The 11,097-nt window shown below is 31.6% G+C and overlaps 1 protein-coding gene and 1 long non-coding RNA gene across 2 annotated transcripts; both read left to right on the top strand.

Annotated features, from left to right (window-relative positions):
* The first annotated feature begins 720 nt into the window (after window positions 1–720).
* Window positions 721–4,536, top strand: LOC132753217 (uncharacterized). Its single transcript, XM_060743662.1, has 5 exons — window positions 721–1,032; window positions 2,363–2,463; window positions 2,922–3,038; window positions 3,389–3,520; window positions 3,947–4,536. The coding sequence occupies exons 1-5, from the start codon at window positions 828–830 to the stop codon at window positions 4,250–4,252; spliced, it is 861 nt and encodes a 286-aa protein (XP_060599645.1). The 5' UTR covers window positions 721–827; the 3' UTR covers window positions 4,253–4,536.
* A 5,637-nt stretch (window positions 4,537–10,173) lies between these two features.
* On the top strand, window positions 10,174–10,810 carry LOC132753220 (uncharacterized). Its single transcript, XR_009628924.1, has 2 exons — window positions 10,174–10,283; window positions 10,588–10,810. It is a non-coding gene; the product is annotated as an uncharacterized LOC132753220 (long non-coding RNA).
* The last annotated feature ends 287 nt before the right edge of the window (window positions 10,811–11,097 follow it).

Here is an 11,097-nt window from a genome sequence, read left to right as displayed (position 1 = left end):
GAAAGATATATAAGCGATAATTATATGGTTTACTGTTGGCAGAATTATGTAATCGTGTCATTGCAACCGATGAGCAGATATCAGATGGATAGGCAATAGGACCATGGGACACAATAAAATGGTGTGACGATAAACTTCTGTTTGAAACAGTGAAATTACCACTTTGATAATTTCACTGTTTTGAATTTAAACCCCTTACGTTGTTTTAGTGAAATACCAGCGTGCACAATACTGGGTACCAACTTAATGACGTGACGTCGTAAATGACGTCACGTTGTATTATTAGTTGGGGCGCTTTTCATTCACTATTAGGTTTAATGTCTTTTTAAAACGTTTCTTTGCATGTAATAAAAAGAAAATTTGTTTAGTTTAGTGTAAGATTGAAATATATTTCACCTTGTGAACACCATAAGTTCATATTTCACTCGTGACTGTGCCACTCGTGAAATATACCTTCTCGGTGAAATATATTCCGATCTTACACTGAACTAAACAAATATCCTCTATTTTAGACTGTGAAAAAAATCCCTAGAGTGTGCATATTAGAACAGAACAGAACAGTATAGAAAGGATTTCCAGAGTAATTTGATAATATGTCTGGCGATTCTGTGGAGTGGTAAAATAATTTTACGGTAGTTTAACTTACGGCGTGTTTATTAGGGGCGATATAGCCGACAAAACTGATATCGGAGTCATATTACTGAAGTGCAACGGGGCGGTAGTTTTAATGGCGGACAGTTATATCGGCAACCCAGACGGCGGGACGGAAAACATTTTTTTTACCTGGCGGATTTCGGCGATATTTGTGAAAGTTTCCAGCAAATACCATGGCGGAGTCAATACATAGTGAAATATCTGAATCAAGCTCTATGTCAGTGGATGGTAGACGATCAATAGATACTGTGCATGATTTTAAATCTCATGATCCTGTTGATAACCACGATGATGTAATATTGGATGAGTTTAAAACACTAGAGGAAGTTAGAGAAGCAATAAGGAAGCAAGGTCTTGAAACCTGCAACTTAATATTCGGTATGTTCATTAACTTTATTTATCGTTTGTTGTTTAATCATTTGTTTAATCTTTTTAATAGCATCAACACAAAAGCAAAGTGTCGAATAGTAAACGTCAGAGCCTTTCAGTCACTTTCCAAATATAAATTTGCTTTCAACATGCCAGGGTCTTTAGATTCTTAGATGTTAGAAAACGTACAGCTTGCATACGGAACATCAGTGGTTCGTACTTGGATGTCCGCTAGTGCCTAATACATAAGACAAATCTACAAAGGCAAAACACCTCAGCTTTACGGTCTCAATTTGACCTTTATGGTGTTTGTGTAACCAAACATCAAACGAAATATGTACGCTAATTGTTTTAGATAAAACGTGTTTTGGTAATATACTCTCAAAATATAAAGATAATACGTTAACATAAACATGTAATTGTACATTTCATATCAATGGCTTTGTAGATAAATGGGCGATACATCGTCCTCGAAACGTGATAATGTACTAAACACACTGATATCAGTTTTCTATCATAAGCTTATATTGAGTGAATTTTGACAGAATTCATTGATATAAAGCTACATGTATTTGAAAATATAGGAAACAATTAATAAACATTCACATTTAAAATAATATATAGAAAAACATTACACAGACTATAATGAAATATTTAATATCGAAATCTTGAATAAAAGTCACACAATATGTCATTATGACAATTAGATGTTGAGCCCTTTAAAACGCATCGTCGGAACCCATGGTAACGCATAGGGTGCGGTCATATTGAGGAGGCTGCCTAGCATGATATGTATTTCATTGGCCAAATGCGCTTCATGAATTGAAGAAACCAATCAAACGGCCGGAATTACGCTTATGAATAATAATTCATTACGAAATATCTTCAGTCAGTTTACTCAGGGTATTTACCGATACTGGTATATGGTACATAGCCTGGGTTATCGAGGGTGCTTTAACCGGTGAAAGAGGGTTTGAGCTTTCTTTAGTGATTCTGTATTTATCTAATTTGGAAGGTTGCATGTATTTACCCCTGTCGTCAATAAACAGACACAATTCAATAAAGTATTCACTGTAATGTAAATGCCTGTAAGGTTGCTTTATTCACAACTAACGGATTTTGTTACGTCTTGACATACATGAATGTTTCGTTGTGCTGTATACTCAACACATTCAATTTAAATGATATGTCTGGCTTATTTTTTAGATATTTAGTTCATTAGAATTTAATTATAATCACAGATAAAATTGATATTGGTACACGTATCTATATCGGGTAGTTAAAATCTAGCTACATTAGTTTGGTTTTCAGATAAACGAATCATGTAGAATTATTGCAGGCATTGACTACACGATGAGTAATAAAAGCCAAGGTCAGAAGACCTTCGAGGGAAGAAATTTACATTCAATATCAGACACTTTACTTAATCCATACCAAAGAGTAAGTATATACAACCTGTAAATTATCAATAATTTTATACATCAAAGTTTTGGGAAATGTTTAGTATTTCAGAAGCACTATTGTTGATATTAACTGAGGCAATCTGACAAGCTTAGAGAGTCAGCCTACAAACACTAAGTTTACATAAATAATTTATCACTTTGAAACTGTTTTTATAGCAATGTTCCATGTGATTTTGAAGAATCAGTAAAATATATTCTAGAAATTTATTGCCTGAAATATTGAAATATTAAAAGTCATTATTTCAAATCTTTTTGAGAATAAAATGCAGAATTTCTTCTTTATTATTAAAAAAAAGACATCAACATAGAAGTAAAATGATTATCTACTATCCGTACAGTTTTGTATTCTAACTATAAAAGTTATACTTTTAAAAAAGCTTAAATTAAAATTATTATAAGCTGTTGTGTTATACGATAATTTAAAACATGTTTCAGGTTATTTGTATATTAGGAGAGACATTAGAGCCGTTTGACGAAGACGGGATTATCCCTGTATTCGGGTTCGGTGATTTCAAATGTAAAGACAAATCTATTTTTGAGCTCAGACCAGAGGTAAATAGTGATTAGAATCATACCTATAGATATAACTAATAATGTGACATTTATTCAACAAATTAGACATGTATAATGTATACGAGATCCATCTTAGATGAATGCCACAGTAATGTATATGCATGTAGTACAAATGACTTATATATTTACATATTCGTAGATATCTGCAACCTTTTTAGGCATACAACTGCTAATTAACAGAATAAACAGATTAACTCCGTCATATTTAGACGAAACACAACATTTATATTTTATGATTTCTTTCCTCATGTAATTTTTCATATTTGTGATAAAATGCTACATTCAGAAACTATACAGTTATTTATATTTTCTATATGGTTATTTTCTAGGCAATTTGTGAAGGTTTCAGTGATGTACTAGATGCCTATATTGAGGTCACACCAACAATTAAGTTAGGTGGACCGACAAACTTTGCACCGTTGATATACAAAGCCATTGAAATAGTGAAGGAAACAAATGAGGTAATTTAAAAGCCAGTTTATACAAAGCTATATAAATAAAAATTTAATGACCATTTTCTCATTCTTCTGCAAAAACAATAGATTTCACATATATTTGATTTAAAAGTTTTCACAACTCCAAACTATAGTAATAATTTAATTTAAGTGTAATGGTGTATCTGTGTTTGTAATTATTTGACAGGTCGAAAACGCTGCCTACACGGGAGCCGAGCTCGAACATTTCGAAATACTTCCCCGTAACCTCTTTAACGACTGAACAACTCATTCGTTCATACACTTTTTTCTATAAAATAAGTAAACAGTTTTGTTCCGTAATGTATCAGAATGTATGACCACATTTTTGAAATAAAAAGAAAAAAAAAAAAGAAAAAAAAAAGAAAACAAAAAACCCAGTAACTTATGTTTTTAATTGTTTTTTTATTTTAGTATCATATCCTAGTTATTGTTGCCGACGGACAAGTTTCATCAGAAAATCCGACCAAAGAAGCACTAGTAGAAGCATCACATTATCCGTTATCAATAATTGTTGTTGGGGTCGGCGATGGACCATGGGGATCTATGAAAACTTTTGATGACAAGCTAACTGACCGTCAGTTTGATAATTTCCAGTTTGTTAACTTTTACGAGGTGACGAAAGACGCGGTAAATCCAGAAGCTGCTTTCGCACTTCATGCATTGATGGAAATACCAGAACAATATAGATACTTAAAACAGAACGGTCTTGTTCGTTAGCATAGCTGCATAGTTACGTAGTAGCATATTTTATTCACACGCGGCTCATTTACTTTGCAATCAATATTGTACGGGACATTAATTCTATTATATATTTGCATATCATGACATGTTTTCATAAGCATCTGAAAAAGTGTTCCTATAGTTATATTGTGCTTGTGGTAATCAGAATTAGAATGCGCTCTCTTTTTGTTTGACATTTGATAGAAATAACAGGGATTTCCACTTGACAAGTTTAAAAGATGTTTTCGAAAAGGGACGCGTATAATTGTATCACACTCAGTTTAGTATATATATATATATATATATATATATATATATATATATATATATATATATATATATATATATATATATATATATATATATATATATATATTTATATATATATATATATATATATTTATATATATATATATAATTGAATTTAATTATCTCCCTTTATATATACTTTATCTGTCTAAATTCATTGTATCCTACGGATCTACTTGATCTTACGGGATCCAGTTGACTTTCGGAAACAGATATATAGTTCTCTGGTCCCAATCAGTGAAGAAGACAAAAAAAATGTCATCGTTGATTTGTGAGGCATGATAACAGAGAACAAACTTTATATATGCGAATGTTGAGCTTGTTTCAATGTGTAGTGCAGTTTGTGACTGTATATAAAGCTGTTCTGAAACCATCATTTTGTGATGGTGGATGGGCAGTGGCTATGCTTTTATGACTGTTCTGCTAGGCGCTGTGCCGTAATTGGACTGGCATATCGATGTGGTGGTATGTGTGTATATATTCTCTCATTTCTATAACAATTTATCTGCATACTTGTCTTAAGTGATCCCACGCAGGGGAAAGTATAACTGTATTGAATTTAATTATCTCCCTTTATCTGTCTAAATTCATTGCATCCGACGGATCTACTTGATCTTACGGGATCCAGTTGACTTTCGGAAATAGATATATAGTTCTCTGGTCCCAATCAGTGAAGAAGACAATTAAAATGTCATCGTTGATTTGTGAGGCATGATAACAGAGAACAAACTCTATATATAAGAATGTTGAGCTTGTTTCAATGTGTAGTGCAGTTTGTGACTGTATATAAAGCTGTTCTGAAACCATCATTTTGAGATGGTGGATGGGCAATGCTTTCATGACTGTTCTGCTAGGCGCTGTGCCGTAATTGGACTGGCATATCGATGTGGTGGTACATGTGTATATTTTCTCTCAATATATATATATATAAATCACACGAAAAATCGGCACGCCGCAGCCGGGACTCGACTCACGGGTCTCTGGATTGCCAGTCCAGTATGCTAACCACTACAACACTGCGGCCGTTGCTTTTTCTTGGTGCTAATTGGCCTAATATATTTACTTTTAACTTTATTGTGACGTCATCACTTTTATTACTATAGCGGCGAGCTATTTATAGCTTCTTTTACCGCAGTTGGCTGACTACTAGTCACTATTAATTTTCTTATTACAAATATCTTATGGCAAACACATTTATTGTTTTTATAAGACCATTCCTGCCCAAGAATGAATATATATGAAAGAAAGAAAGTCATGAGCGAGAAATTATACATAGAAAAATCGCACGAATATACATATTTACTGCGAAACATGAATTTCTTTTCTTTAAGAAAATTATTGTGACATAAATCAGATTGTTCTTATTTACTCATTGTAGCAAATAAAAAACTCTTTACGGATATCAAAGTGTGCTATGAAACGCAAAATTTAAAAAGAATTCACGCATGAAAAAAGGAAACTTAAGACAACCGAAGAACGTGAATATGTTAATGTTTATTTCATTATGATCGGCCGGTTAGGCACTGAATTGTTGAAAACGCCGGGTTTGGCACCAGCGGGTTTATTTATTTCATGATTTTTACGTGTCGTACATTGGTTTTAAAATAAATGTTCTCTTGTCTTGTTCAGTTTGCTTTAGACTGTAAAAAGTAACAGAAGTTATAATGTTATAAACTGATAAATAAAACTTTAAAGAAGGAGTTTGAGTTGTATTAATTTCAGCGTAGTATAAAGTGCTACACAAATTGTCTAGACGGACTCAAACTTGTATACCCATTCCGTGATGTATCCAATTTTCAAGTTTATAATATCAGCTTTGAAAGAAGATTGGAAACTCTTTTCTTTGATAGAATGTCAAGCTCCTGTGGTAGACTAAAACAAATTTCAAAATTTTCCCAATGGTAAACCGTGTAGTTTCTATATACATTTAACCATAGCTTTTTTAATTTAGTAACTACGTGGTGACATCATACTTGGTTATCATAATTAGTTTACACAAGGGTTAATTATGCAATGTTTCCTCTACTATATTCTCATATTCTCCTGTCTTGTACTTGTTGATATTATCTTACAAGTATGTCAATATATTTTATGTCGACACATTTCTTTTCTTTTTTCTTCATTTACTGAAACACATATATTTGAGTCTGAATAAAATACAAATACTTTTGAAACTTTTTGTCGTTTTCTTACTTGAGTGTTGCTGAGGTCTTCAATATAAATTACTTTCGTAAATAAAACAGAAAGGGGAGGTGCCAAAAATACAATGAAGACCCCCAAAATATTGCAGACTCGGTGTTATTGAGTATGTGCATTGGAAATACGGAACATGCAACTTCTCTCACGCCCAAGGTTTTCCATCCCCAACACTAAATGTAAAAAAAATCGATGATCCCGAAGGACAAATATGCAAAAACAATGAGTTTAAGCTGCTGCTGTGAGTACAGAAAATTTGGAAAGGGGAAATCCATCGACGGGGATAGACAAAATCATCGAAAATCGAAAAGTCGTTTTTGTTGTTGTATGTCGTTTTGAGACTCTTCTTGTTTTTGTCGTCTACGGTAAGTAGCATCCATTTCCCTCTCGATTTTTGCTCCCCCCGCCCTGTACTTCCCCTACACCCTTACCCTTTGTTTAGTCTTTTGATTAATTGTCTTCTTTAATATCCTTGTCGGTTTCTATGAGTTCATATTTAAAATCCGTACCTTCCGTGCTTTGCCCTTTGCTTTCATATATTATTTATTACTGGTAGATTATGAACAGTGCAGCATTTTTCACGCCAGAGCAACGGCCGAAGCGGTATTCAGTCCTGGATACTTAATGTATAAGGATATCAATCATCCCGAATCGTGACAAAAATATACAAATGTTAAGTGTAGATCATTGGAAGAAAATGCAACATCTCTCAAGACACCGAGCACCGAATTAAGCTGTATACAATAGTGAGCACTTAAAAGTTTTGGAATCATTAACCTGAGGGAACAGACAAATTTACGTACGGAAAAACATTTTACAGCTAATACCTAGTTGCAAATATAAAAATTCTTGAAAGGATAGATCCCTCGAGATTAACAAAAACAAAAAATCCAAATATTAATTGAAAATCCCTCGATTATATTGACTTTGTTCATGAGATCGAAAAGAAAGTGCCACTTCTCTCACGCCCACCCCTCCCTTGATCTGGCATGACATATGCTGTAGTTTTGTTTGCTGATCATTATATTCAAAATGGATGGTTTAGAAGATAACTGCTTAAGCTGTTTTGCTATTTATATATTCGATCAAGGACATATACAATTTTTCACTTTCAATTAAGATATCCCACCCCCATTTTCCATTTTTCATAAATGTTTGATGTACAATGACTTTAAATATTTATAAATAAGATAGTTTCAAAGCATTTGAAGATATGAATATTTAATGTACGTTGAATATCAAATAAGTCATAAATTAAAAATTTTATGTCAACTTGCAAAGATGTTTATAACTCAAGTGCTTATAACTCATGCAGAAGTGTTTTTAATCAATGATAATGCGATAATAAAACCTTATAACATATGTAATAAAAATAATACTTGTTTATAAGGAGAAGATATGACGAATATATGTCAAGACATTGATCATATAAAGCCCAAAAAATAAATGCGGGATTCGGAGATGATGAAATATTAATAATAATAATGTAGATTAAATATATCTTTTATTAGGGAAACGAATATTTTCATTCATTTGTGAGATCGAAACAGTATTATAAAAAGAAATATTTGTGAACAAGAATAAAATTTTCTTACGATTAAAATCGTAAAAGGCAGAGAAACAGCGTTTTGTCAAGAAACTTGGTTAAGTGGATAGCAAAGGTATGTTCAGCAAACATACTAAGTACACAAAAACAACACGTATACGTATAACAAATTACTTTTGTAAGTTTAAAATAATCTTTCAGTTTTCTTTTTAATAATCCTTAACGAAAAGCACATACTATTTTTGATATATTGATATACATATTCTAAAATACGTGTCATGAGATCCAGTAGATGGTTGTATCTTTTAAATGTTTATAACCCGTAAGGTACCATTTTTACGGGTGATACGGATTCCAGTGGATATATGTTAGTGAAGGAATCCGCCCTGTTAGCTCAAGAACATTTGCAGCTTAAAATAACATAAAATAACACCATCACAATGCAGCTGCATGTGTCAAATTGATAACTCATATACGTATTAAATTTGAAACGAGAATTTATACTTTTTTACTCAGAAATTTATTCTAAAAATTCATTTTATGGAATATCTCTGGAACTAATATGGATATTAACATGAATGTTTAAATATTTTGAAATAAGATAGGTAATCTATATATGCTAAGTTTCTTTTTCAATGAAACGAGTACTTATTTGAAAATAAAGAAAGGGCTAAAAGCAAATTTTACAATGAAATTTTTTTTTTATAAATTGGCATTTCATTTTGATGTAAATGTATCCCCTTTTACTTACAGTATGTCTCGAAATGGACATTTTGTTGAATTTATGATTTGAATATAATAATTATACAGTGCAGAGCATGCACATTTGGAAAAATTGGATTTGTGATGTATTTTCAAAACAAGTTACTGGTCCAGACCAACATCAAATGAAACACTTACCTCGGAAAGATATTTCCAGTCCCGTCATGTCAAAAACTTATGGGGAGTCGCTTTTAAGAGAAAATATGCACACATATTTTCATCTACACACATGCACCCTCAATATGTTGTTATGACTGTATTGTCTATATTATTATCATATGTAAGTTACCCTTTAAAACAGCGACCACAAAGTGTTACTCAAAAATTTTAAAAAGGTTTTTAAAAACAGGAAGTTTTTAAAAAATGCAAAGTAATTTTTTAAAACGGGGAAAATTCATCTCAAGTCTGAAAACATTTAAAAAACACGTTTTTTTTTACGCAAAAAGTTTTCTACTTGAAAAAATTAAAAACCTTTGTCCAATTTTAAAAACACGAAATCAATCATTTTTTATTCCGTTTTCCCTTTTACCTCCTATGTTATGCTAATCTTTCTACGAAACTTACAGTCATTATAAACATAAACATATTTGACAATATGACAAATAAAACAATAAAATTACATATGATGCAAACATTTGCTAAAACAAGAGCATAATAACATTTACCATGAAATGCTTATTATTTTGCATTAAAATCATTAAGCTGTTGTTACTTGTTTGAATATTTTCGTTTGTCCCTTTCAACTTTGAAAATTGTATTTTTGTTCTTTGAGATAATAATATTCCCAAATTCAAAATTTATTAAGCAAAGCTAATTTTGCTGTTAAGTCATGTTGTGAAAATTTTGATAAATCAATACTTAATTTATGTTTTTGACACGATCTTATCCTTAATCAATAAAAAGTTTTATATCATTTGAAAACCTGGGAAGTAAAGATGTAAGCAAACATTCTTTAACTTTATAGCATAGCAAACATGTTTAATTTTAAGAAAGATAAGAAACAATATATTACGGAGAAGGGAAGTAAATTTAGTTAATTTAAGATCCAGTACGGTCCGAATAAGGGAATAACGTCATAAAAGTAATTTAATACCAGTTAGTATATAATACCACAACGTAAAATTGTTATACCGTCCAAAAGAGAAAATAGTTTGTTCCTTGAAAAAAGGAAATAGTTTGTAACAAAAGTTGAAATCGATAAAGGAATACACAAAGGTAAGGGATACAATTTATAAATAATAAAACACTGTTTAAGTAAGAATACATTTAGATAAATAAAATATCTAAACAAGCACCTGTATGCGTTCAAAATGTTTTGCTTCTCTTTTAAGCTTCTTATAAAAAAGGTAAACGGCTATTTCAATCTAATTTACGGTAGAAAAAAAAATGATTGGACATGTTTAATTATATAATTATATCTATACCACTTTTACGAAAAAAGTCTGATCGGACAAATTAATGAAGAAAATTACAGCTGCATTATGCTTAGTTTTAGTTGAAATATTTATTCCTCTTTGAGGTAAAATACTGCCATGTGTAATACACCTACCAGTGGGTATATGACAGCCGAAACAACCGGATCTGTTAATTCAAGAACACTAGTGTCTGACACTGATGTTAATACCCACCCTGATGTTATATATGATGAGTACAAAAACTTGGAGGAAGTTACCGAAGCAATAAGGAAACAGGGCCTAGAATCATGTCATATGATATTTGGTCTGTATCTTTATTATTTTTTCTTTCAAAAACATTGAAACGCATACTATAGGATATTTATGTTTCTGTTTATACATTATTAAAGCAATGTATGCAGTAAGATCCGAGTTACATAGTAGTAAAATAAAAATACAGATAAAGACATACAAAATGGCCCACCGGAGACATTCTTGAATGCCTCATACAACTATTTTTATTTAGGAAATAGATAACAAATCTGAGTGCATTGTTGTAGAATAATGCACGGTTTGAGTTCAAATGCGTAGTAATATAATCACGAAGGCCGATAGGCCTGAGTGATTAATTACAA

This window comes from Ruditapes philippinarum, unplaced genomic scaffold, assembly GCF_026571515.1.
Source record: "Ruditapes philippinarum isolate M1 unplaced genomic scaffold, ASM2657151v2 ctg1081_1_1_1_1, whole genome shotgun sequence".
Lineage (NCBI taxonomy): Eukaryota > Metazoa > Mollusca > Bivalvia > Venerida > Veneridae > Ruditapes > Ruditapes philippinarum.
The sequence above is the reverse complement of the archived record's forward strand: the minus strand, read 5'-3'. Positions and strand labels throughout refer to the sequence as shown.

Bases quoted from the DNA above. Each gene is read 5' to 3' on its own strand.
- LOC132753217 (XM_060743662.1), top strand. From the start codon at position 828: ATGGCGGAGTCAATACATAGTGAAATATCTGAATCAAGCTCTATGTCA. The intron at 1,033-2,362 runs GTATGTTCATTA...GAATTATTGCAG, and splicing joins AACCTGCAACTTAATATTCG to GCATTGACTACACGATGAGT. The intron at 2,464-2,921 runs GTAAGTATATAC...AACATGTTTCAG, and splicing joins TACTTAATCCATACCAAAGA to GTTATTTGTATATTAGGAGA.